Consider the following 27,425-nt stretch of genomic DNA (forward strand, 5'->3'; position numbering starts at 1 on the left):
GAAGCCCTGGACGGATAAGGCACTGCTAATCTTTTTAATAAGAGCTAAAGAACGTACTCCCAACCCAGTGTTAAGGTAGCTAAAGCCATTTTGGAGCCCTGTTATACAAGTAAATATTTGCAAGGATGTTTGGCATGTCACCTGCACTATAGCTATTAAATGGCATGTAAGTGCTCCGTGTTGCCCCACGTGGCCTGTTTAGCTAGGCAACCATTGCTTGGAGTGGCACTTTGGAGGATGGTACAAACTGTTCTGCTCGTGGTACTGTCAAATGCTCCTGTGAAAGTACACAATTTTGCTTTTTTGCGGCCTGGCTGTACGATAATAATTTTAACTACTGCTACTTACGCTGTTTTTATTTGTTTGCCAGATCTAATTGAGACCTGTCAGAAGTCTTTTCTTCCTTACCGCTAAACACTCATTTCCGTTTTATTATTCTATTTCCGACCGTCCTGAAAGCAGCAGGACGCAGGGGCGTGGCCAACAGAGAACACTGTGATACGTGCGGAGGGAAGCCTTCGCCGTGGTGGACGGAACAAGAACAGAAGCCCTGTGCCAGGCACGTTCCCGGACCTTGAGGATACCGCGGAGAACTAGGAGGCATCCACTCTTGTTTTGGTCTCAGAGGAAGGGTGAACTCCTGCTCCTGGAGCCCTGACTATTTAAGTGCAAACCAATACCGAGAGACGGAAGAAGACCGAGGTGACTGGATTTGCTGTCACAGTCTGTCAAGATTGAGGGATTAGAGGTGTGTCTTTACATCCGATTATACATTGGCTGGTCATTTAATACTTATACTATAACATATCTAACAGCAGGTCGCGATAGATTAAATTAAAAGATGATTCTTTATAGGAAACTCCACTGCTGCATGCTGTAGTTGTACAACAGGAATGGCTGCTGCTGGATGTTTTACAAAGGGGCACATTGAACCTGCAGAAGCATGTGCTTGGGTGTGCATTCCTGTGCTCCTACTTTAAAAATCTCAGAACACAGTAACCTTTGATTACAGAAGGACCGACTGACTTGCTAGATAACACAGATAAAATGAATGGAAATGCTTTTGATTGCTGGTGGCCTTACTGATAACTTAGAGCTCCCATGATGTGTGTTGTTGAATGAAATCTGTGGCTGTAACTCAAATGTGAAGGTCTAGCCCCCTTTGAAGTCCTCACATTTGGTGTAAGAGTTGTGCAGCCATGATCCATGCTTGTTTTGGACATACACTAACATGGCTGCCACCTGGTTCCCTGACTGTGCACTCTGCAGCTGACTGTTTTTCCCCACTTCCAGTCCATTCTCACACTCTGTTGTCAAAACAGCAACAGAAACCATGGAGGACGAACTCATGTTCAGCATGGAGGAGGATGGCAGCGCCAAGAGACCCTCTGCCCAGCGGAGTGCCCTCAAACACAGAGCATCCTCTCTCAGCGAGTCCAACGCCAGCGAGGATGACGACGAAGACCACTTCATCTGCCCCATCCTGGACGATTCGGCCAAAGAAGTGTGCAGCCACCTTAAAAACCTGGTTTACGCACGGCAGCTGTCAAACTCGCTCCCTAAATCCAACTTCATGTACAGGGTGAGATATAAGACGTGGGGATATGACAGTTTGTTGTGCTGATGCATCATCCCCACCTCTCAGTTCTGCAATGTTTCTGTTTGCCTTTTAAGGTGTGATGATACGCGCATGCCTGCACACACGTACTGTGTGGCTCGTCTGGTATTTCAACACGTGTGTTTATGTGTTTGCTCGAGTGAAGCGCTGGTCAGCCCACCTTTTATTTAAATGTACTTTCTGACAGGAAGCAGCAGAGAGCGGTTTCACCTCGTGATTATGATGTGTGTAAACACGGCTCTCTCTCTCTCCACATCAGCAGGGAGCTGCAACAAAAGAGCTGCTGTGCACTGTTGGGATAAATTGCCTTTTCAGTTTTTGTGTGGTGGTGGTGTTGTTGTTTCAGAGCCTCCGGGCTGTTAATGTTATCTAAAGTGATGTTGCATACATTTCCTGTTGATGATAAAGGATCCGTTTTCTTGTTTGTTTTTTTTGCATAGAACGAAAAAGAAACAGATACAGTGGCAGAACATCGATCGTACAAGGTTTTGTCTGAGAGTGCACGGGTATGTTTGGCTCTAAATCTTGGTTTTTCCTTCTCTCCCTTTTATACCACTGACCATCCACGCCTCCAACTCCTCACTCTGCCCTTTAATTTGCCTCTCCCTGCTTTTACTTTTAACCACTTCATCCCTCCCGGATCTTGTTCTTTTTATTATTTATTTTATTTTATTGATAAACATGTGTCGCCTGCTCCTCTTCAACGTAAGTGCTGCTCCTTCCTCACTCTAAATAGAAAGACATCTGCTGGACTATGAACAGTGGCGCACGAGGAGGACGTGCTGCTGAGCAGCGTAGGTTGGGCCAAGGCTTGGGTTACTTGCTAACAGATTTAGCTTACTCGTGACATCTGATTCAAGTTATTTTTTTGAAAACTGCACATGTTCACTTTAAGGTAGCTGTAAATTATTTTATTTACGGCGACCTTACAGCCCAGAAATCCACTCATAATGTCACCATGTATTCATTCTCCTGTGGTATTTGTTTTCAGTGATTGTCTGCTTCATGTTTGTGTGCTTTGTTGTGGTTGTTTTGACTCCCTAAATCGAGAGGGAGAGCCCTCTAATGCAGAAATCGTGACATTATAGATTTCAATTTGAGAGCTGATTATAACTGCAAAAAAAACAATGCATGCATTGTTGAGTAAAGCGAGCAGACTGGCTTAGAACTGCTTTTATTGTGCAGATTAAACAGCTTTGCATGGAAGGCCTTTCCCTCTTTCTTCTGTGTTCGAGCAATCCTGATGTGGGAATCTGACTTTTATTCTACTCCCGAGCTCATAAGATCTTTATATTTCTCTCTCTTGTTTTTCTACCAGGCAACATGGCTGCACGCTATCGAAAAGGCGAAAGCGATGCCCGACCCCTGGGCGCAGTTTCACCTGGAGGAGATAGCGACTGAACCCTGCATTCGTTACAGGTCTGACTTTGACTTTGTGGCAAAGATGAAACTCTTTCACAGCAGATTTGACCTCTTCTGTTTGACCCTTTGAGTGTTTACGCTGTGCTTCAACAAGTGTTCAGTTAAGTAGAGCTTGTTCCAGCATGTACAGTACCAGAACAAGATCATCAATTTCAGCAGTGTTTTTCCTGTTGTGTGAGAATATTGCTGTGTGCAGCTTATTTTTCTGAATGGGGGTATTTTGGGCCCTCCACCCAAGAGGTTTTGGCCTGAATACAAGAAAATTAAACAGAACTGATACAAAATCATGTTTTTAACGTAATCTCTGTTGGTTTAGATTCCATTTACAGAGATAAACAGACATTTTTGTTCAGCAAATGGTCAGAAATCATACATGAATAAATCTGCTTTTACAGATTGTGCATGCAAGTGTAATATCCCCCAGAAAGCAAGTTCTGTGCCAGGAAAAACAGCCAAATCTTAACTTAATATCCCTCCGTTATTAAATTTAAAATGCAGCCAGTCTCTAATCATAGCATTGTTTGTCAACCAGGAAATTCAAATTAAATCTGCATTAACTGATGTTTTAACCACTCAGGAGCCAGTGCAACAAGCTTTAAATGAAGTTGAAATGACTGAAATGTTCGCATACTGTTGCTTATCGACGTATACAGCAAAAATGTGACAGTCATGTGAGTAACATTTGCCCTCCTTTGGCTCAGTTTGTTGTCTGCAGTAACTGCTGAGGAAGATATCCAACCCTTTAGCGCTTTATGTTCTTCTCCTAGTCGTTAAGTTTGGTGGTGAGCTGGTGGTGTGCAGTGTTTTCTTCTTTTTAGTTTTTCCACCAAAAATAACTGCCGATTATGCAAATGAAAAGCAGTAGAGCATCAGTTTTTATAGATATGAGGAAAAAGTGATCTCGGCCTTTGTGTATATCTGTAAAAGTATAAAAAAAGAGTAGTTTTAAATCATTTCGATGAGTTGTTTGGTCTCGTCTTGAACCGACAGCAGACCTCATTTAATCTCTGTTGCTCATATCTCGGTCAGTGATGCTCTGCTATTATTAACTGTACACAAACATCTCTGCCCCGTTGATGGGGACACAAGCCTCTGGCGTCTGTTGGCCCCATGCACTTCTATTTTTATTATCTCATGTACTTGGGTGTGATGCTGAATGTGCATCCAGATATTATGACCTCAGAATCCTGTGGCTGCTGCATGAACAGCTCTCACAGTCCAAACTGGAGAAGCACACATGAGTTCACTGGGTGTGGACAAAAAGCAGGAGGAAAAATCCCGTTACGTAACCAGACGGAGAGCTTGCATTTGACTGCGGGGGCGGAGGGATCGTCAGGGGTGGGATTTGCCCTCATGCTCCCATTACATGTGCTAATTTTACCCTCGTGTAACCTCACTCCTCTTTGCCCCCCTGCAGGAGGAACTCAGTGGGGTGAAAGTCATAGTACGTTGCGTTCCTTAAGCAGAGATTAGATGTTGGAAAGGGAACAGGGCTCGTGCTTCCGTGGGCGGAAAAATAGAGTTTAGAGTTTTAGGACATGCAGCTGAACTTTTAGTACATCCAACATACATTAACTCGGGACACACGCCCAGACGGGCCAAACAGACAGTCTGATCCTGTCTGATAGTGTTCACACCCACATTTATATCACTATAGTCAACTCCCTTCACTCCAAAATAACGTCAGTCCAAAACAAAATGGGTAAGAGAGGTCAAAATGACCTTTAATGAAAAGTCGTTCCCTCCCTGCTACATTCTTCTCTCCTTGTTGTCTTTGTGTGCAAAGGAAACTCGATGCTTGTATGTGCTTCCTTGATAAGAATAATTAATGGGCTGCTGATGGAGAGACTGCACTGGGCAAACATGAACAGAAGTAAGAAGCTCAAATAACTTCTGTGATGAATAGTTTTATCTCTGTTATCTTGGTGTGCTGGGTTATTGATTGAGGGAGGGGAATGGCTTCAAAAAGGCAGGTCAGCGAGGCGATGGGCCTGTGAATGATTAACAAAGTAACAGGTGGAAAACAATCTGAGAAAATAAACACGGACATCTTCTCCCCGGTTAGAGGTGCTGCTCTGTGACTAAAAAAACACCCCATGAGCTACAGATGTGTCACAGCAAGAAGACACGATTGCAGAGCTGAAGTACACTCAGCCAGGGATCATACACGGGCAGCTGCAGATACATGAGCGAGTATTTATTTCTTTTGGAGTCCTTTAAAGCTGCTCAATGAAATTTACACCAGTGGGAGACGAGCAGACGCTGATAGATTTGGCTACACCTAAAATTTATTCTACTTTCACTTTTTTTCCTCAATTCATTCTTCATTTAATTATTAAAAAGAAATGTCCGCCTCATTTTTTTTTCTGATCTCTAGTTAATGACCTTTATGTCTGTCCAGTCTGCCAGTGTGATGAATAGTTATATTTACAGGGAGGTGCACATCGGGTTACAGCAGAGGTTACAGAAGCAAAATGTCAGTGTTCCTGTTTTACATTATCACCAAACCCACTTCTTCACAGAAGTGCTGTGCACGTTGTTAAGTCAGCTGAACCACGTGTTAGTAGCTGCTAATGCTTTAAACGTTAAAAATCCTTAAGCCTAAATGTTGTTAACTCATATTATTAGCATGTAAAACGACAAAAACACAAGTTTATAGTTGATTTTTGTTTTGCAAAACAAAACGGCGATCCTCGCATCTTCGTTTTGCTTTTGTTTTAAATTACTGCATTTGCTATACATTATACAACATTTCTACTATGGCCTGTTGTGTCTTAAATTCTCTTAAAACCTTACAAAATGATCTACAACTGTCAAATAATGTAAAGAAACAAATGGTATGCCTTTATATCCAAAAGATGTGCTGTGTGGAAGAGATGTCAACAGAAGCTGAACTAGGGCTGGGTTGTACTTTCATGTTATACCAGTTCAGACCAGCAGATGGCGTAGTGAGTTAATGTAACCTTTATTTAACCACTAAAATCTTAAAGAACACATTTGTCTGGACGCTTGACTCTGCAACTCTCTTTTTAAAACGTCAAGAGAGATATTTTGACTTATTTTATTTTACTTTTATGTGTTTTTCTGTGGTGGAGACAAACTTCTGTAAATTTAAAAATGCCAAATGGTAAAATCGTGATGCTGAAAGTTTAGGAAAAATTTGCAGAAAGAAGTATCTTTAATGTTTTGTTTTGGGGGGTTTTTTGGGTTTTTTTTGTTTTTTAATGGGTCATCTCCCCTTCAAATCTCCCTGAAAAAAATGTTTTTTATTCTGTCCTATTCTCAAAACTACTCAAAACCTCTCAGAATTACACCTGTTCTATATACGCTATTTTGGAGTCGCCCACTCATGAAATCCTGCTGCCTCTTTGAAATGCAGATATTCTGATTGGATTAGATTGAAGTATTTGAGTTTTAAAAAAATACATAGACGTCACCTCCTCTTTTAAATTTTTAATAGTATGTAATTAAATAGATAATTAATATAGCTGTTCATCTTCACAGGTACAATGCCGTTACAGGGGAATGGGTTCAAGACCAGATCCACATGAAGATGGGTACACAGGTACTACACCTCAGTGGAAAAGTGTACTTTAGGAACTCACAGTGTCTTTCTCTCTCATCTAATTTATGTCCCCTTGTCTTGTTTCTCACAGCCTTTTGGGAAAGGGGCCATGAGGGAGTGCTTCAGAGCGTGAGTCTATATTCATCGCTTCTTATCTAACGACTGTTGCCCTCATGACGTTCTGGTCTCTTTGTAAACAAAACAGAGGAATATGTCTTTCTTAGATTAGAAAGCAGCGCAGGTCCACATTCCTCACATTTGTCAGTCAGGATAGCAGCAGCTGACATGTTCATTATTTTCTGAGAAACACACTAAACAGGCTCTGTGAAGTGTCTTGTGGTGGGACACGGAGCTCATTTTTAACTCTTTCTCATAGTATTGGTTCCCTGGATGTTAATTGGTTAAAATCACAGTGGGCGGCGCCATCATGGCTGCACTGGCTTTTGCATGGCACTGCAGAATCCCAGAGAAAAGGCCTAACACTCTAATTGTTAAAGGTTAATCATCTGTTATGTTGGGAATGTAAGAGAGCCATCCATCAATGCCCCCCCCCCTCCCACTTTAGTTGTTTTCCGTTTGCAGTATCCCACAGAAAAACGTCCTCTGAGCGTAAAAATAAATCTCCCAGCATCCACCAGCGCAAACATTAAAGGTCCTAAAAAAAGAAATTCTGTAGTGTGGTATGTTTTTCCTCTTGGATTTATACACATGTGGATTTAAATTAGTTTTTCTTCTGTGACCCGGGATCACTTGGGGCACATCTGATATCTATTATTTATGAAAAAGGCTTTATTTATGTATTTTTATTAAGATTTAAACCAGCGAGGGAGTTTCTTTATCTTTAAAGTCATGTAGATTTACTGTGATCCCTTTACCCTGCAGGAAGAAGTTGTCGAATTTCTCACACAGCAGCAACTGGAAGTCGGCGTCCAACTATGTGGCCAAGCGTTACATGGAGACGGTGGATAGAAATGTTTACTTTGAGGACGTCAGGCTGCAGATGGAGGCCAAACTTTGGGGCGAGGAGTACAATCGCCACCGACCTCCCAAACAGGTATGGGGGATATGAGGTGGTATCGATAAAATCAGGGGAACTCAACAGAAAGAGTTCGGGAAGACGTACTGGCCTCTGATTGGTGCTTCTTTTTTTCACATATTTATACTATTCGGATAAGCGGTTGAGAAAAGACTCAAATGTAATTTCCAGTTAAATGAAAATTATTTTCTTTTTATTATCTTATAGTGACCCTTTAGCTGCTCCCACTTTGAGTTAACTTTCTTATGATTGGCTGCCCCTCACAAACAGAAGACTTGAACAGCAGGTGGGTGGGGCTTCAGAGATGACCATATTAGGGATATCGGCTCTCAGTGACACCATACAGAGCCAAGACCAGAAAAAACTGTCTGTAACGGAGCATTTAGTGAACTCTGGAGCCTTCAGTTTTGGCTCGCAGGTATATATTTGTACATTTACCAATATTTTTGAAAGATCCAGATCTTATCTTAAGTTGCCTCCTGTCATCTCTTATCACCCTCACCCCCCAGTATCAGAATCAGATGATGCCTCCTTCTAATCCTCTTTCCGTTTTAAATCCTCAGGTGGACATCATGCAGATGTGTGTGGTGGAGATGACAAACCGACCCAGTAAACCTCTCTTCCACCTGGAGCATTACATCGAGGGCAAGTACATCAAATACAACTCCAATTCCGGCTTTGTGAGGGACGACAACATCCGCCTCACTCCACAGGTGAGTGGTCACCTGTGGAGTGGTATGAATACATGCTAAAGACGCAAGCTGAAGACACAGTCAAATATAATTTCCCTCTTTTCTCCGTCAGGCCTTCAGTCACTTCAGCTTTGAGCGGTCGGGCCACCAGCTGATCGTGGTGGACATCCAGGGAGTCGGCGATCTCTACACCGACCCTCAGATCCACACAGCGAAGGGGACCGACTTTGGAGACGGAAATCTAGGTATGCTTACCTTTCGGCAAACTGCTGCTACAAACTTAGATCAGTAAGTGTTTAAAAAGCTTCAACCTGATCACACCTGTGTTTCAGGTGTGCGAGGCATGGCCCTGTTCTTCCACTCGCATCTGTGTAACAAGATCTGCAAAAGCATGGGCCTGACGCCTTTCGACCTTTCCCCTGCGGAGATGTCCCAGCTGGACGGCACCAACAAACTGCTCGTAATTATGTTTTAATCATGCTTTAAATATTAGGGACTGAAATCAGCAACCTTTAAAGTAGAAGTAGCAGCAGTAGGAATAGTTTGGGGGGGGGGGTTATATTTATTACCTATACTTATTGGTTGGTTTATTACCTGGAAACAAACAACCATCAGTAGCAAAGTGATGTGAGAGCGAATCACTTCCTGTGTGGACTGGTTCAGGTTTTTTGTTTTTCTTTCTTTTGGAAAGCCAAACTCACAAAAGCTTCCTCTTGCACTTGTCCTGCTGAGCTGTTTGGCTTCCTCATTGCTGCTTGCAGCTTTATCTCACTTTGCTCACAGTTTCCATATTTAGGCATGAATGTCTTCTGAAATTTTATTTCCTGGTAGAAGATTTTGGTCTGTGGCTTAAAAGAGCAGAGAACAAAAAGAAAGAGAAATTCTGAGGTCTTCCTCTTTTAATTTTCATCTTTCTTCCTTTTTTTTTTTTTTTTTTTTTTTCATTGTAGAAGTCAGCCCAGACTGTGCTGAGAGGCTCAGAGGAGCACTGCGGTTCTCCTCGTGTTCGCACTATGTCGGCCAGCCGGGCTCCTCCACTCCTATCCCGCCTGTCTGAGACCTCGTCTGCAGATGAGAGCATGAGCGACATGGAATCGATCCCCTGCTCCCCTCTTATCCTTCCCTGCTCCCCCCCAACTGCAGCTGGCTCTGTAGGCAAGTTAGCAATCAGTAAATGCAAGACCCATTTACTGCAATACTGCACAAAGAAAATGTTACTGTGTATATATAAAAATGGACATTGTAGTTAGCAAAGTCCAGTCATGAAGCTCTTGGTATTTTAAAAAGGGATGTAACGAGGCGTGAATCAGTTGCCTTATCGCTCTATTTGATTCTAACTAGAACCACATGTTTTATTTGATTTATTAAATGAAGCTTAAAAGTAGTGATAGAGTCCTTAAACCCATCAGGAATGTGTTTACTGAGATCACAAATCATGTGTGCAGAGACTTCTATGTAACTGGAATGTTTTTTACAACCAGGGGAGTCCCCCTTGCTGGCTAGTGTAAAGAATGACAGGTTAAGGCAGTAACATGTCCATCTTTCATATACAGTCTATGTTGTGATTCATTCTCAGATCTGGTATTTTCCCATTTTCTTGCTAATTTGAATGAATAAAAGCATTCACACGGACGACTACGTGTAAATAGAGTACTTGACAGTGACATGGTCACATGTGCAAAACAAGAGGAACCAATAATCCATTTTTAGCCAGAAGGAGGATTTCAGCGTTGACAGTACTCATGTCGAGTTAGTAGACAGATTAGTATAGACATTTATGTCATTGTATGTTACTGGAAATTTTGCTAGCAGAGTTATCTAGAGATATCTTGAGATACACAAGTATTCAGACATAGCTTACATGCTGAGGAGCTAAAGTGGTGAGTGGTTTTGCATTTTATTTCCATTTTACAGGCTCGTCTTTTACCGGAATGTATGAACACGACAGAATGAGCAACACAAGCGAACACAGGGTAAGTAAAAACTGATGGTGAGAGTGGCTCTAAACAGCACAAACAATTAAAGAAAACACATTAAAAAAAAAACACAGAGCGCTGCATCACCACACCCCCAACCCCAAGCTTCACGTTGATTAACAGCATTACTTACATTATTTAAAACTATATCTGTGTAACTGACTTGTTGACAAAGATTTACCACCAGGAATCAGAATTTCTTGTCTTAATTTTTGTCTTTAGGAATCAGAAAACGGCGGGGACAGCGGCTACCCGAGCGAGAGGAGGAGTGAAGGAGACCCAAATGACCACATAGACGGGGTAAAGATTTTTGTCACTGATCAACAGAAATGGACAGAGGAAGCTTTTAGTTAATCATTAAATGTATTTTTCCTGTGATCCAAATCCCGTTTTTGGATCCAGTTTGTGAACGTCCTCTTGCATATTACCTGAAATGAGCTTCATCATGCCCCGTCGATGCACTTATTCAACACTTGTTAGATTTCGTGACAGCTGGTTTTACAGTCCATGTCATATTGTCACATAGATCCATCATCGCTACAACAGACAATATTCAGAGTCGGATGAGGAAAGTATCAGACGGGTAAAGAAACATAAATATCCCTAAATCCCTTCCTCGCCTCGTTCTTAATCATCATCATCATCATCATCATCACCTCTTTAATCAAATAACCCTACTTTAATTTCCCTTTTAACATCATCTTTACTTTTGTTTTCCCATCACTTGTTTAACCATGAAAGCCCCTCCTTACCTCTCCTCTAATTTCACTCATCCTACTCTTTGTTTCCCCTCACTAGAGGAAGATGGTAGCTCCTCCAAGAGTCTCTGCAAACTTAAATTCAAACACTCCTGACAACGAATGGGTGATTATTTGCATGGAAGCTCCTGAGCCAGGTGTTTCCCTGTGCAGCGCTTTGCAGTCTTTTTTTGGCTGCATAATCTTTGCCTCCAGCATGATGGCTCTGCTTTTCAAACGGTTCCGATTTGTGTGGATTGAACTCGCTGTCGCTATTTTCCTGTTGACACCTGCTTTATTTATTTAGTGAACGAAAACGATCGGAAAATACAAATGGAGATTAAAAGTGATACTTGGAACTGAAACGCCATCTACCTCCTTTACCTTTGCCTGCTCTGCCATCCCGCTTATTCTCACTTCTATAACTGTGTGTGTGTCTGTGTGTGCGCTCCTTTTGCATTAACAGGGATGTACTCCTCCAGCTCTGAGCTCAAAGCAGACTTTCCTGGATGGGTACACCTCTGAGACTGCAGTGTGACTTTTCAACCTTAATATATTTCATGCAGTGAATATCAGATGGTAACTTTTTTTTCTTTTCTTCTTTCTTGGATCTTTGGTGCCTGCTTCTGTTCAGTTGACCGAGGAGAAGTGGACCTTCTATCACTCATCCCGCGCTCACGTCCACCGACCTTCCTGTGTGGCCACCGAGGTGGAACGACTCAACAATCTGCTGCAGAAGAAGATCGGCCAGTCGATTCTTGGAAAAGTAAGAGGAGGAAACATTAGTTAGTTTAATGTTTCCGTGCCACTATTTAACTCTGGTCCCATGAACACTAAAAACATTTACATTGTTACAATTTTTTGAAATCTTTCTTCGATTCTAGCAATAAAAGGCAAAGCATTCAGTTCAGTCCAAACTCCTCCTATCGCAAATCAAACACAATGAGGCAGCTCGGCATGCTTCAAGCGCTTATATTCTTTATCTCCCACCCAGGTCCACCTGGCTATGGTGCGGTACCACGAAGCGGGTCGTTTCTGCGAGAAGGACGAACAATGGGACCAGGAGTCGGCCATGTACCACCTGGAGAGAGCTGCCATGTGTGGGGAACTGGAGGCCATCGTAGCTTTGGGACAGTGCTGTCTGCAGCTACCTCATCATATACTGCCAGACATGGAGCTGGAGGTACTGTGCGCCATCTATTTTCCTTTCTATTGTTCAGCTTAACTTCACAGGGTGGCTTTATATTCTGATGTGTGTGTGTGTTGTTGGCAGGATAATGCAGGAAACAGGATGAGAGGTTTCAAGTATCTGCTGCAGGCTGCTGAGGCTGGCGACAGATCTTCTATGATCATAGTGGCCAGAGCCTTTGATACTGGAGTCGGTCTGTCTGCTGACAGGTGAGTGAAGGTTCATTCAAAGCAGATGTTTCAGGTGAAAGGTAGGAATCCTGCCTTTGCTTGATAGTACTGCCCTCTTGTGGACGGTTGGATTTTTACAGTTTCTTTTTTTAAATTGGCGGTGATTTGTGAGTTAAAGCATTTTATCCTTTTGCCTTCACAGAAAGCAGGACTGGGCCGAGGCGGTTCACTGGTACAACAGTGCGCTGAACATGATGGACTATGACGAAGGAGGAGAGTTCGATGGGACCCAGGACGAGCCTCGCCACCTTCTGCTGGCCAGAGAGGCAGAGATGTACCAGGAGGGAGGCCACAACCTCGCCGCAGACCCACAGAGAGCAGGTTCAACCCGATGCCAAGTGCAGAATTTTAACTTCAAGAAATCGTACACCAGTTTCTGTCTGACCGTTTTCCCAGTGAAGCAGTAGGGCTTGTGATTTTGATCTGTGGCACGGAGAAGCTTTAGTCTCACATGATGGTCGTGGGGTTGGGGTTCATTTCTGTTTGGTGGAGCGACTGCCTGTAACGTCTCATTCTGTCTCTCTCCTGCAGGTGACCTTTTTACTGAAGCTGCAGAAGCTGCCATGGCGGCCATGAAGGGTCGACTGGCTAACCAGTACTACATGAAAGCCGAAGAAGCCTGGGCACAAATGGAGGAGTAACTCCACGACATAAATGAAATTAATTTTAACCTCCAAAAAGGCCACGAGACTTGATGTGTGGCTGTTTTTCTTTCTTTTTTTGTCTTTGTTTTTTACACATTCTGATAAAACCTGAATGACTTCAGTTTACATTACTGTTTTTATGACAGATTTTTTTGGTGTTGGTGGTTTGTTTGTGTGCGCGTTTGGTGTGTGTTGAGCCATTCAGCATCAGACTTTTATCTTCAGAATTCTTTCTGTATGGTTGTAAAGCTAGATTTCCTGGCTCCTCATTTCTTTCATTTCATGTCTATATTAACCTTTAGAGTTAAGTTAATGTGATTCTATGAATGAAAAGGTCTGACCTATCAAAAAAAAAGATTGTTTACTTATTTTGACCCAGATGTTAACATGTTTATGTTTAAGAGAATATATGTGATAAAGAAAAGTGCTTGGAATATGAAACTGTAAAATAAAAGTTTGCCTTTCTTTTTATCAATCATGATCCTGTTTTTCTAACTAGTGGAAGGACTCTTGTAACCTAAAATGAGGGTGTATTGTGAGTGTCATAACAGATACAATTTACCTTAGTTTTTTCCACCATTAACTAAAATAAGTTAATTTGCAGTCAGATTGGTTATGGGACAAAAGAAAACGGGTAAATGCTTCAGCTCACTAGTCTTGTTTTTCTTTGCAGTTTTCTCTGATCCCGGAGCTCAGAGATATGTCACCACTTTGCCAAGTTCTGGAAGAAGACCCATACTATTATCCTCAGATAAGAGGAAGATTGGTCGGTATAGTCTGGAATCGCTAAGTTTCAAGCCTGTGATGAACTGCAAACTGCTGCAGTGCAGGTTTTACATCATGAACTGAGAGGGTCCAACAAAGAAAGAAGCCCCCAAAATCCGCTTACAAGAAATATGCAGTGGCCCACATGGGCAAAGCAAATCCCTTGAAAAAAATTTTGATGGTCAACTAAGAAAAAGATTAAGCTGTAGTATATCTTAATTGACCACAATGGCAAGAGTAATTTTTTCAGAACAAACATGAGGTTTTCAAACAGATGACGTACGTACGACGTACACTTTTTTTGTTGTAGCTATCTGTCTTAACAGCAGATCCACTCACACTAGGAAGCTGAATAACCTGATTAGGAAGGCTGACTCTGTGCTGCAGGCATGTGATTTGAAGTTAAAGTCTGTAACGACTCCTCTCTGTCTATTGAGGACACGTTTGTCCTGTATTTGCTGCTGCAGTCTCAATAAACGAACTTAATAGAAGTGCAATAATAAAAAACTTTCTATTTTTAATTGCCCAGGAGACTTCAGGGTATATTTTGCATGTCCTTGGATTTCATATTACATAATTTTTGTCTGAAGTCCATTTAAAACGGGTACAACCCAAACTTTATAGTCAGGAGGCTTTATATTCGGTATTAGCCTCTGTTTCAATGTCTCGTATCACAACGGTAGCGTGGCCGAGCGGTCTAAGGCGCTGGATTAAGGCTCCAGTCTCTTCGGGGGCGTGGGTTCGAATCCCACCGCTGCCAGAATATATTTTTTCCCGTTCTATTCACGAAACAATTTTATCTGAAAACTTAAATTCTCCACAAGTAATACCTAGGGCTAGTTGGTTATGAATGAAGAGCGTACTAGAATAATGACACAAGCGCATAGCAGACTCGCTGTGCATTATGGGCGCGGGCTCCTCCCCACGTGTCTGTGTGGAGCAGAGTCAACATGGTATCACAGCAGTAGAGTACAGCTGTCTTGAGTTAAACTCCACTTCAGCAGCAGCTCTCTGCACCACGTTCCTGGGCTAGCTACACCCGGATGAGATAGCTAAAGCTGAACGGTGAAGTGTGCAGGTGAGGGAGGAATCTGCTATTCTTACATAAAGAAGAGTTAAAATCAGGCCCGCTGATTGAATCTGTGTTATTTTAACTAAGCACGCCATGCTAAGCTAGCTCACGCTAGGCTACATTTGCTAGCTACCGCCTTGGTAGCTAATATTGTTGCTTGTACGTTTGTTTACAGGAAACAGACATCTTCAGCTTAGTGCTGTGTATCCTATCTTCTTTATATTGGTGTTGTTTTTACATAGGAATAAAAAAAAATCACCCGCTGTGTTGTGTAGGGCCTGTGATAAATGCTCGCAGGGTTTGCTGCTAATGGAGCTAACTTAACCATAAACACTCTATATAGGCAGCCAGTAAATTGGCGTCATACTTTTTTTTATTAGCTTGACACAGTGTTTGATGGGGTTATGTTTCCACGAGGAGGAGTCTTTTACTGCTGTGTTGCATCATGTGGATTTTACCTGTGTGTCCGTGAAAGCATCACATGACAGGCGGCACAATTACCATAGGAAGTTGACTACTTTAGCATCTTACGGTTTACTTGTTGAGTTAATTGAAGAATATCGGCTATTACCAATACTGACACCTCCTGACTGAACTGTGATGTAACTGTGATGTGCCGGATCACTAAGTTCCTGTCATCTGGTGCCTTTGTTGCCTGCCTGGGTGTAGCCACTCCATAACAGTAACAGGAGTGTGCAGCCGGACATTTAGCTCCTGTGACCCAGTTTGTCTTTTATTATTCCAGGTTGCACCCCCTTCCCCTCTCCCCCAAGATTTGCCCCTCTCACCTTCTTGCTCTGATCACATCAACATGGCCAGCGGTGATGATGACGACCCCATTATAGAGGAGGTATGTTTACAGGCTTAAGTGAAAGGATATTACACGTCTCACTGACCTAATCAAGTATGATACAGCATTTTTCCTGCCCTGTGCACCTTTTATTGCTGTTCTGCGTTTATCAGTGTGAACACAGCCTCACAGGAAGTAAACAATTCCCAGGTGTTTCCCATGCATAGTCTCTTGTTAGGTGTATTAACAGGTAATGAAACCACCTGGCAGCAAATATCAGCGTTTATACTCATAGTTGTAGTGTGAATTTTACATATAGTCGTCATTGGCATGACTGTCGTGGCAATTTTTGGCTTTTAATTATTTCTTTGAAGTGATCATTTTCCAGGGTGGAATGATTGTACAGCATACATATTTAATGACTTTAAATATGTACTTTAGTAATTGGTTCTGAAGGTTCTACAATGCCTTTTAACTTGACAGGGACACAGTTCATTAACTGATTAGTGTTCATGGCTTGACTACTTCTGGCAGCTGATTTTTCAGCAGGAAAAGGATTTGTTTGAACTAAGTGGAGACACGGCTGATTTTAATAATCTATTATTTACTTGGTGGCACGGTGGTTAGCTGTGAGACACTCCTGCCTCTCAGCAAGAAGGTCATGGGTTCGAATTTAGTATCTTTCTGTGGGTTTTGCATGTTCTCTCAGAGTGCTCGACCCACAGCCGAAAAACACGCTGTCTCTGTCTACATAAACGCACCACAAAGAGGCTACAGGCGTTATATTAAATTATGCGGATTAACTGCTAACTAAGTCTGATATGATGTTTAAATCAGGCAACTTACTGAAGACAACTTTAATACTTTGTATTGGAGTGATACCTGCAGCACGCAGAGGTGAATCTAAAGAGGGCATGGGGTGTACTAAGCCATATTTATTTAAAGGCTATCCTAACAAAATTTTTAGAATCAAAGAAAAAACAGGGCTCGCAAAATCGCTAGCTCGACATCCCGGGGCTAGTGATTTTTCCAGTCGGGCTACCAAACTCTATCTCAGCCCTGCCCGTCGGGCTATCATAGGAAGGAAAAATATATGTCAGTGCTTTTGCATTCTTTCGAAAATGTAGCTGAGTAATTATGTCATTGGCATCGATGAGCCACTGTCAATATGTGACATATTGAAATCGCGTTTGAATTTGCGCTTGTTTTTTGCTTTCACTTTACTTTGCGATCGCGCGAACGGTGTGTAGAGAGTGGCAGCACTGATTGGTTGAGTTACGATTAATTCCTCTGACATCATCTTATCACTCATTAGCTTACTATTCAAACGTGACAAGTGAAATCTCCCACAGCAAGCTTAAACATGTGATAGAGGTTGATTGCGCAGAGAATCGCTGACCGTTATGTAAGTACGTGTGTAAAAGCAGCAGGATTTACGCCGGTATTTTAGTTCTGCTCAGCCAAATAAGACAGGTCAGGGTGAAGAAGGGGCAGCCAAAGAAAAGCCTACCACAAAACGGAAAAGTTATGACAAATCAGACTATGAGGCAAAAAGAAAGTGCAGCTTTTTTGGTTTCATGGACAAAAGAATTTCTGTGGCTGGAATATGACAAGCTAAATAACATAATGTTCTGCCGGGTGTGTTGTGAGTTTCATTCGATTTCTGAGTCGACAAGCGCCTTTGTTACTGGGACCAGTAATTTTAAGAAAGACCCCATCAGAACCCATGAGAAATGCAAGAAATGCATTATTGCCCAGTCTGCAATATCTTTCCCAGAACAAACACCAATTGCAAAAAACATACTAAAAATAAACCTAGCACAAGAAGAAGTCCTGAAAAATCTGTTTAGAATAGCGTACTATGTTGCAAAGAGTGAACTACCACTGGCAAAATTTAGCAGTCTTTGCAAACTTCAAAAAGCAAATGGCCAAGATCTTGGTTCCACTTACCTCTTACCCGTGATTTCAGTGGAAATTTCAGATTCAGGATCTGACACAGACTGATTCATGTTGTACACAGTTCTTGCAAGCTCATAGAAATTTCTGTTCAATTAGAACCAAATATTTGAGTTGATGATTGTAATTTTTATACAGTTGTTGTGATTTGTATTTTAACAATTTTTTGATTAATTTTTGTTTCCGTTACAATATTATACTTTAATGTATAATATTGTAAAGGAAACAAAACGGGAAACAAAACATAAAAAAATGCTCTTTTTTATTCGGGCTACTTAAATTTATTTTGGGCTACCAAAAACTGAAGAGTGCCTGCCCGAAGGGCTACCAGAGATTTAGAAATTTTGCGAGCCTTGAAAAAGATTGCATTAATTAAATTTTATGAATATTTAAGATATAAAAATAAAAGCTTTTTTTATAACATACAATGGCCAGGAAAACTTTGGTTGGACACTGAATTATAATTAACATAAATTATTAACATCTACGTCATCATAAAGTCAGCACAAAACCTTTGCATCAATGCAAACTGAATTACTTAAATATTCAAATGCTGCAGCCCTACTTGTCTGTCTCTCTGTGTTAGCCCTGCGACAGACTGGCGACCTGTCCAGGGTGTACCCAACCTCTCACCCTGCTATGACCCTGAGTTCGGGAACTTTGGAGGAAAGTCTGGTTTGGCTGTTGGCTCCTGACGTCAGCCCGTTTGACTTTGATCTACGTTTGTGTTTTTTCTAGATCGACGTGTACCTCGCCAAAAGCCTCGCAGATAAGCTGTATCTTTTCCAGGTGAGCTTTTCCCTTTGTAGTACCCGTGCACTGATGAGCACGACCTCATGAGCCCACATGTGAGCAGTTTCTCTAACTTATCTGGACCGTCTGGGGTGTGATTGATGTTTAATGTTCAAAGAGTCACTAATTGAGTTCACCGCTTTCCCCTGATGCAGTACCCTGTGCGACCAGCCACCATGACCTATGATGATGTCACCCACTTGGCGGCTAAGATCAAACCCAAGCAGCAAAGGGTAACCAGAAACCTGATGTTGATGTATTTTGTGTTTTGTTGAAAATATGTTTCAGTTTCAGGGGAGATGTGTGAATAGGATAAAATATTAGTATTGGATATCACCAATTTCTCAAGTTAATTGGTTACATCAGGTTAAATTATGAGATAAGATTTTTTGTATTACAAGTTTTCAGAAATGTTGAAAGTCATTAAATCGGGTGTTTGTAGTTGTTTATCATTTATGTACGGCTCCTTATACAGGTGGAGCTGGAAATATCCATGGACACAGTGAGTCCAAACTACTGTCGCAGTAAAGGAGAGCAAATCGCCCTAAATGTGGACGGCACGGGTTATGACGAAACCAACACCTACTCTGCGTATGTTCTTTTATTTAAACACTCTTCTTTGATTCAGGTCCTGTTCCTGGTCTGACTGCTCAGTTTTTTCCCCTTTCTAGTAAAATGATGGACAAGCAGACCTTCTCCTCCATCCAGGCCACCACCAACACCTCCAGATACGCAGCTGCTGTGTTTCGCAAAGGTCTGACCTGATTAACGGGTTCAGCAGCCCGTGTAGTACATTGTGGCACCATGTTTGTGTTTTTATCTTTTGGTGCAAGGTCACAATCAGCCATTGAACCACACATATTATGATGAGTCCACTCCAATCAGAGTGGGATTTATGATCTGGTTGTTTTATTGATGGCGTTAACAGGTGAGCTTCACGTCACACCTCTGACTGGAATTCTTCAGATGAGGCCCAGCTTCTCTTACCTGGACAAGGCCGACAACAAAACCAGAGAGAGGGAGGCGGCCAATGAAGGTGTGCCTGCTTTTCCTGTTTTCCAGATTAAATTCTGAGAAGGATTTTTTTCGTATACACAGTTTATCTTTTGTTTGAAAACCTTAATTGTTTACTCCTAGAAAACCTTGATCTTTCCTGAACTGAGTGATTTTTGTCGTATTCCACGCCTGCTTACAGAACAAAATGACTGTGTGTGTGCATCAGATGTTAGTGAGGATAGTTTCTGCCTATGCAGCTAGCCTTGGGGAAAACCCCAGAAACTCTTCACTGAGGTTTTAAACTTTTCTATTAGGGTACAAGGGAGGTTGCCAAATGTCATCCTTACTGAAGTTAAGATTGTTCTAAAATGAGTTTGTAGCTCTTCTTTACATTTTTCCAAGGGGCAAATATTAAAAAACTGGGACTGTTGTGGAGGGTTTATTGGTGTGGACCACCACAACAGTCCCAGTTTTTTAATATTTGCCCCTTGGAGAAATTACTTTAAAGCAGGGATGGGGAATTATGTTATATATTTATTTTTAGATGTTTCTTCAAACATCATGGTGTAGGAGCAGGTATGATTACAGTTATTTGACCAGAGTCTTGTGTGTTCAGGTGGAGACTCCTCCCAGGATGAAGCTGAGGAGGAAGCCAAGGCTATTACGGTAAATGCTTAGACACAAACGCTTACGGTCAGGCAACTGTGGCTCAGGGGGTTGGGAAGCGTATTTGTAACCGGAAGGTCGCCGGTTCGATCCCCGGGCTCTCTGTCCTGGTCGTTGTGTCCTTGGGCAAGACTGCCTACTGGTGTTGGCTGATATGGCAGCCTCGCTTCTGTCAGTCTGCCCCAGGGCAGCTGTGGCTACAACTGTAGCTTGCCTCCACCAGTGTGTGAATGTGAGAGTGAATGAATAGTGAATAATAAAGCGCTTTGGGTGCCTTGAAAAGCGCTATATTATCATAATTACACTGATTTAAGTTCTCCTGCTCGTGCTCCAGGTGAGGTTTGCTCGTCCCGAGTCGGAGCAGGCCCGACAGAGGAGGATCCAGTCATACGAGTTCCTTCAGAAGAAGCAGGCGGAGGAGCCCTGGGTTCACCTGACCTATCACGGAGTCAAGGTAAAGGGAGTACTCACCATTAAGGATGAATTTGTCTCCTTTCATGAGCGCTGACGTTATGAGATTTGTGCATCATCATGAAGCGGTTTGTGTTTGCAACATCGAATTCAGGACGGGCGCTCGGAGCATGAAAGGCAGTACCTGTTCTGTCAGTCAGTGGATGCCTCGGAGAACTCTGAACTGGTCAAAACTCCAAAGTGAGTACAAATAAATAACTTCTTGATACTTTTTCATTATGTGAATTAAATTGGATGGGTAGTTTATTTCTTAGGCACTGATGAGCTGTATGTTGATGCAGTTTTAGTTCTGCTGCTGTTCTGTTCTCCTCTCTCACTCCTCTCTCATTTTCTCAGGGAGTATCTGGCGATGCTGATGCCGCCTCTTGCAGAGGAGAAAGTGTAAGTGTGCCCCTCTCTTCTGGCACATACATCTGCATGTCAACTCAGTGACAGTCTGTGAATCGTATCATTAACTTGCTTTCCTCTCTGTGTGTCAGGGTGAAGCCTGTGGGTCCCAGTAATGTGCTCTCTATGGCCCAGCTCCGCACTCTGCCACTCGGAGAGCAAGTCAAGACTTTGATGAAGAATGGTAGGATAACATGATAAAGAACAGCTTTTGATTTATTTATTTATTTTTTTTTACAATGTATTGTTATTATTATTTTTTAACACACATGCAAACATCCATGGCAGTCAACATTTCCCGTGCAGTTTTTCTTTGTACTACGTGGGAGCAGTAAAGCATAAAAAGCAACATCATCATCATACCATTCATTTCACTCACTTCACTGTCTCTCCTCTCCAGTGAAGGTAATGCCATTTGCTAATTTGATGGGCCTGCTCGCCTCTGGCACAGACTCGACCTCAGTGCTGCGCTGCATCCAACAGGTGGCGCTGCTGGTTCAGGGGAACTGGGTTGTCAAGAGGTAAGACCAGGAATCTTTTATCTAACTGAAACGTTAAAATGAACCACAGGTCAAGCAGGTCTTGTCTAATTCCATGTTTTTATATTGAGTGGGAAATGACTGATGTGGGTTTAAATTTTTCCTCCACAGTGATGTTCTGTATCCCAAAAACACCTTCAGTGCTCACAGTGGTGTTCCTGCTGAGGTGCTCTGTCGTGGCAGAGACTTTGTGGTGAGCTTCTCTGAGTTGTTCCTCCTTTAATGAAGCTACAGCATAATGCTTGACAGGCACAGTTTAAGTCATCTTTTCATTTCGTAGATGTGGAGGTTCACTCTGGAGCGCTCTGTGATGAGAAAGGAGATTGCATCAATCATCAAAGTAAGGACGAGACCAAAATGAGATGCTTGATTGAATGTTTCTGTTTGTTAGTAACCGAAATGGCTCAGGAGAAGTAGCTGTGCAAAGTTAATTGCTTAGGGTGCGTTTTTTTTTTTTTGTTTTTTTTTTTTTAATTAGAGGTTCATTGCACTTTGAATTAGTCCTTTAAGTTGTGTTGCATCCTCGACAATCAGGATGTGGAAGGATGCTGTTGTTGGATCTTTAATGTCCCTCAGTGTATTGCTCTCTTTTGCATTTGTGACCTGGAAGCTGAAGTTGTTCGGTACATTCAGGTAAAGAGAGCTAACACCTTCCTTCTTCTTCCTTCAGCTTCCCCCAGAAGACGTGAAAGAGTTCCTGGAACATGTGGCGGCTCCTCGGGCAAACCGGGGCTGGGAGTTCCTGTTGCCTACTGATGTAAACTTTATTAAGAAACACCCAGATGTTGCCCACAGGCAGAACATGCTGTGGCTTGGCATCCAGAGCAAGTAAGCGACACGTTGAAAGGGCAGCACATCAGCAGTTTAGCACTATTAAATGTTTTTGCTGCAGTGGAATAATCTGGCTTGTTTATCTTCCTGAAGGCTGGAAAAGGTGTTTAATTTCTCTAAAGAAGACTTTGTGCCAAAGAAGTCCGCTCAGCCTGGTTTGTACTGAGTTACATTTTGTCAAACACCCCTCAAATGATATCGGTATGCTCTGCTGAGCTTATTCAAGTGATCTATGCGGTGTTTTCTAGATCCTGTCCACATCAGCGGGGAACAGCGTCTGAAGATGGCTCAGGAGCGAGCGCAAGAAAACCAGTCGACCCTGCAGAAGGACCTGGAGGACAGACGCGCAGGAAGCAGCATCCACATCAAACAGGAGCCCGTCAGCGACAGGGAAGACGAGCCAATGGACACATCCTGCTCCTCCTCAATCCCCAACGGTTCTCTCAATGGTTACCCCAGTGCCACCTCCCCTGACTTTGATCACACCAATGGAGGGAGTCCCGCCAACACGGCGTCCCCGGAGCTGCAGGACTTTGTGATAAAGACTTTCCGGAAGCATTTTGTGATCACGTTGAATGAGCTGAAGAGGCTGTTTAACCTCCACGTGGCGTCCATGCCGGTCGGCCGGAGCGTCTTCCACTCCATCTCGGATCACATGCTACAGGACGCCATACTGCTCAGCCAACAGTGCAAACAGATAATGGTGCCTGTGAGTCTTTTTTGTATGTCGTATATTGGAATGAAATGCACAAAATTATCACAGAAATGTTTTGGCTGTTGCTGTGCAAGAGTAGAAATGGCTAATCCGAACATCTGGAGTCTGGTTTAGTGGACATCTTATCTAAACATCTATGTAATAACTTCTAAACATCCATCATCTTCCTCTTACACACAGTTTGGTTGTGCTGGAGGCAGACTAAGCAGGATTTCCCACACATCCTTCTCCCCGTCAGTGCTTCTCAGCTCCTCCTAGATGATCCCGAGGCATTCTCAGGCCACATGATATACAAGAGAGGCAGATATCTTGCAGAGTGCAATTGCAGAATAGTGCCACTAGATGGCGCCTCCCTCTTTTTTTGTTTTTGAGCTACTATGAAGAGGGTTTTTCTTTATTATTATTTTTGGGTGTTTGGCTCTTTAGTAGTTAGTGCAGTGAAGAGGAGACAGGACAGCGGAGCGAGCGAGTAGGAGAACATGCTGCAAAGGGCCTCGGGCCTGACTTGAGCCCGACCACTGAATTTAGTCTTTCAGCATATGATCAATCTGTGAAGAACATCAGCACCGCAGAGAGAAGAGTTTATATAAACTCACCAAACAACATGTGACTGAACCATGCTGCTAAAATGGTTTTAATGGGACATTTGGCTATTAACTAGAGACTTTGTTTAAAGCTGCAACAATCTGTAAACCAGTGTCTAGCTACAGTTGAACTGATCAGCTCGTCTCACCTGTTATTGACCCACAGAGAATCTAGACTTAGACTCTGAGGGTGATGACAACATTTTCAGGGGTTTATGAGCAGCAAGAGTAGTTTATGAGTAATGTGGGCCAAGATTTCTGTTGGACATTGTTTAAAAATGCAGATAAGAATAAGAAAAAAGAGTGGTTAGAGTAGTTTATAGCAGATGGTTTTGTGCTCACTTGCATACAACCAAAGCCTGATCAAACATGATTCGTCAGTACTCTGCAAAGAAACCAGGAAACTTCTGATAACAGAAGTGTTGCCCCTTTGGCTACAAATTCAACATATTCAAATTAGTTTGTTTAAATATGTCAAAGAGTGATGTGAGAATTTACAAAGTTCAAACTTGGTGCTGCGGGATGTCAAAACGATGAGAAAAACAACACAGTTTCATAACATGATGCTCAGATCTAGATGCATGGCTAAAACATAGACTGTACACAAAGATGGACACAGCCACCCGCTGGTCTCTGCAGTTTGCACTTTGAAGCTTCAGTATTTGTGTTTTGCTAGTTTGTGAAGCCAGACTCAGATGATCATTAGAGGAACTGTTGTTTCATTTTTCAGCTACAGAGTGTAGCACTCCAAACAGTCCAGATAATCTCAGAAGACTCAGTCTGAGCAGGCAGTTGAGCTAGGAGCAGGTTTAAGGATCAAATCCCCCTGCCTAACATTTCTGTTTCCCTCTAACTTCAGTTTCCTGCTCAGACCAAAGCAGCCCCAGATGAACAAAAGGTGTTTGGCTTGTGGGAGACCGGAGAGGACTTCGATAAGGTAAACACTCACAGCAATCACTGAACTTCACAAGAATTTAAAAAATAATTTATTAGTATTATTATTATTTATTTATTTATTTTTAAATGAATCAGTGATGTTTCAGTGTGGGCCACGATTGCGTCTGACTGCAACACTAAAGTAAGATGCAGTTCTGTGAAGTGTTTTCTTCGATTTCTGACAGACTTCCTTTGGTCAATGACTTTACAATCAGTGTGTGCATTGCTAATTTATTTAAAACGCTAGTGCAGAATTAAAAAGGGACCAATAAATATAATACAGCCACTACTTAGTTAGCTCAGCACAGCATTTGGAAACAAGGAGAAATAAAACAACCCACCCATCAAATTTAGCCGATTACATCAAACAAGTTGTGCTTTTATGTGTTGTTACATGTGAAAACATTTCTTTTGCCAGGAGTTACAAAAACAAGCTGCTACTGACCCAGTCTTGCAATTTATCCATATTTCCTAATGTGCTGATTTAGTGATATTAAGATTTAACCACAAACTGTATATAAAAGATGGGTGAAGCCACTGTGTCACCCATTGGTTTGTAAAATCCTGTTTTGGGGGATCAGTTTTAGCATTTTGGCCACCGTATCTTGTTTGTTTTCTGCCATCCCTATCTTGGCTCACGGTCTCATTGGCTCACGTCTTGTCAGTAACAAGAGATTAGCTAATCCCAAGGATAAGCCTCCTCTCTGAGACATAGTATGACCAAAATTTCCCAAAGTGAACCATATTTTTCTTTTATGCAAGATGACCTCAGATGAGTGACTGAGCCCATGAAACTAAAAACATGATTACATGGGGCAGAGGGGCGTTTTCCTTGAAACTTGTATAGGACTGGAAGTCAGTGCCCATTAGAAGGAATGCAGGTTTAAGGCACTTCTGTGCAGTTTCACACTTCAGACCCAGAAGCTCTGTACGTCTTTTATACCACCAGTGCGCCCAAGCAACCCTCTGATGTATTTACCACCTTGTTATATGTTGGTAGTCTGCTCACTTCAGGTGTTTCAGCTGCAGTCTGTAGAGTTGAATTCATACTTCTGTGTGGTTTTGTTCTCCCTGCAGCACCGCCGGCTGCTCTATGATGTGTTCACCAAGAACTACCGGGTCAGGAGGAACATAATCCAGGCCAGACTGGCTCAGGAGCTTGGAGACGTGTCTAAAGCCGACATCGACCGGCTGCTTAATGTGAGCCCAGTTCTGAGTGTCAACGTCTGCCTTTCAACCAGATGTTGTCCACTGATCTAACCTGTTGTCTGGTTTTCAGGAGTGCTGCAGCAGCCACGCAGGGATGTGGTACCTAAAGGGAACAATACAGTCCTGACCCCGGGAGCCTCCCCCCATGCAGTCACCCCCAGCCAATCATATCCACTCTCAGGTGTCCCGCAGGAGGGCAGTGGAGAGATGAGAGCCAATCACAGCAGCTCGCCCCGCTCTGAGAGTGGGCGACTAGAGGACAAAGATGGTCAGCTGTGCTCAGAACAAGAAGCTTTTCTCATTTCAGCGGAAGCATTTCTGATCTTCGTGTGAGCGCCCCGACTCAGTGGGAGGACTGAAGCTCCCCACGTACTCTGACAGCTCGAAAGCCTGAGAGGGAGGAAAAAAATGAAGAACTAGAAAGATGAATATTTGCGGTTTATTGGTAGTTTTTTGTTTGTTTGTTTTATTGCATTTATGACTTGAAATCTGATTATTCTTTAGCTAAACCTTTTCCACATCAGTTTGCTGTTTACAATTGAAAGCAGCTGTGGCTCAGAGTGCTTTCACTTCACCCCTCCTTGTAAATTTCCTCGGAGAAAAAACACATTTTACTTTATTGCTTCACCAACAAGGCAAATGTTGTTTAAGGCCTTTTAGGCACCAAAATTCTCCGTTAGTTTTTACACTTTCACCAATCTGACTTTAAGGATTATCAGCCGAGTATGATATTTTTATTTATTGCATAAAAGAGGAAGGGTGGGTTTAAAGGCTTCAATGCTTAGATAAAATATGGCCAAATACAGTAAGAAAAAAAACAAACCAAGCTAAATGATGTCTCTGATGTCTTTGGCAATCGTGGACCTGAAAGCTGCTTCATCAAATATGGTTTCCTACATTTCTGTTATTCAGTCACACGTACTGATTTCTAAACTTTTTAATGAATGTCGAGGTTTTTGTTGGCTAAATGTAGAGTTTCAGATTTTCCTTTCTTTGAGAGGAACTTGGAGTGACCGATTTCTTGATGAGAACCAATAAAGATGTGATTTGGTTTAAAATGTAGATCTGTCTCTGTGCAAACACCAGTCCAGCACACAAACACTGGACCTTCCTAAATGGCGATGCAGCTGATACGCCCATGTTATCGCCACCTGCTGCTATCTTGAGCCTCCGTCTAAAGTGCCTCTGCCTCACAAGGCATTCAGGACAAACTCCAACCCTTCATATGAGGTAACGCTTTGATTTCCAACACATTGCATTTGTGGACATATGAGCTGAAATTCAGGCCAAATCTGATTTCCTCCATCATCAAATATTCCAAGTAATATTATTTTTTATTGGTTTCTTATTTTGCTCAATAAACACTTTAAATGTTTGATGCCTTTTGTCATTATTGCTGTAGTTTTTTGTGAAATGTGGAACAGGCATTGCTGTATATGGATTTCTTCCAGGTACCAAATCCAAATCTTTAATATGTATGGTTCATTTATTTGAAAATACAGAAAATGCACATTTGTTGCAGAAGGTGCTCTTTTAACACAAGTTACAGACCTGGTGGGAACACTTTAATGCAGTTGATGGCTTTGCATTTGATTTTTCACTCTTTT

At 42.3% G+C, this 27,425-nt stretch overlaps 2 protein-coding genes and 1 non-coding gene across 4 annotated transcripts; all 3 read left to right on the forward strand.

Annotated features, from left to right (window-relative positions):
* The first annotated feature begins 472 nt into the window (after positions 1–472).
* eef2k (eukaryotic elongation factor 2 kinase) lies at positions 473–13,568 on the forward strand. 2 transcript variants are annotated; one of them, XM_063482743.1, is made up of 19 exons: positions 475–748; positions 1,323–1,582; positions 2,059–2,124; positions 2,937–3,037; positions 6,545–6,605; positions 6,697–6,734; positions 7,488–7,659; positions 8,205–8,354; positions 8,446–8,578; positions 8,666–8,793; positions 9,284–9,488; positions 10,248–10,306; positions 10,532–10,609; positions 10,836–10,892; positions 11,681–11,812; positions 12,041–12,229; positions 12,320–12,444; positions 12,608–12,786; positions 12,997–13,567. In XM_063482743.1, the coding sequence occupies exons 2-19, from the start codon at positions 1,334–1,336 to the stop codon at positions 13,104–13,106; spliced, it is 2,232 nt and encodes a 743-aa protein (XP_063338813.1). In that variant the 5' UTR covers positions 475–748; positions 1,323–1,333; the 3' UTR covers positions 13,107–13,567. The 2 variants fall into 2 exon arrangements, with proteins under 2 accessions (XP_063338814.1, XP_063338813.1); XM_063482744.1 differs by lacking the exon at positions 10,836–10,892 and having other exon boundaries at positions 473–748; positions 12,997–13,568.
* Positions 13,569–14,552: 984 nt separating this feature from the next.
* Positions 14,553–14,634, forward strand: trnal-aag (transfer RNA leucine (anticodon AAG)). Its single transcript has one exon. It is a non-coding gene; the product is annotated as a tRNA-Leu (tRNA).
* Positions 14,635–14,810: 176 nt separating this feature from the next.
* On the forward strand, positions 14,811–27,194 carry polr3e (polymerase (RNA) III (DNA directed) polypeptide E). Its single transcript, XM_063482750.1, has 21 exons — positions 14,811–14,952; positions 15,692–15,796; positions 18,431–18,481; positions 18,640–18,717; positions 18,960–19,075; positions 19,156–19,238; positions 19,413–19,520; positions 20,097–20,146; positions 20,481–20,600; positions 20,712–20,797; positions 20,954–20,998; positions 21,097–21,188; positions 21,405–21,525; positions 21,655–21,736; positions 21,824–21,883; positions 22,214–22,371; positions 22,468–22,529; positions 22,623–23,083; positions 24,533–24,610; positions 25,687–25,809; positions 25,889–27,194. Exons 2-21 carry the CDS (start codon positions 15,758–15,760, stop codon positions 25,943–25,945), a joined length of 2,070 nt encoding a protein of 689 aa, XP_063338820.1. The 5' UTR covers positions 14,811–14,952; positions 15,692–15,757; the 3' UTR covers positions 25,946–27,194.
* Positions 27,195–27,425: the final 231 nt, after the last annotated feature.

Source organism: Pelmatolapia mariae, linkage group LG8 (genome assembly GCF_036321145.2).
Source record: "Pelmatolapia mariae isolate MD_Pm_ZW linkage group LG8, Pm_UMD_F_2, whole genome shotgun sequence".
Classification (NCBI taxonomy): domain Eukaryota; kingdom Metazoa; phylum Chordata; class Actinopteri; order Cichliformes; family Cichlidae; genus Pelmatolapia; species Pelmatolapia mariae.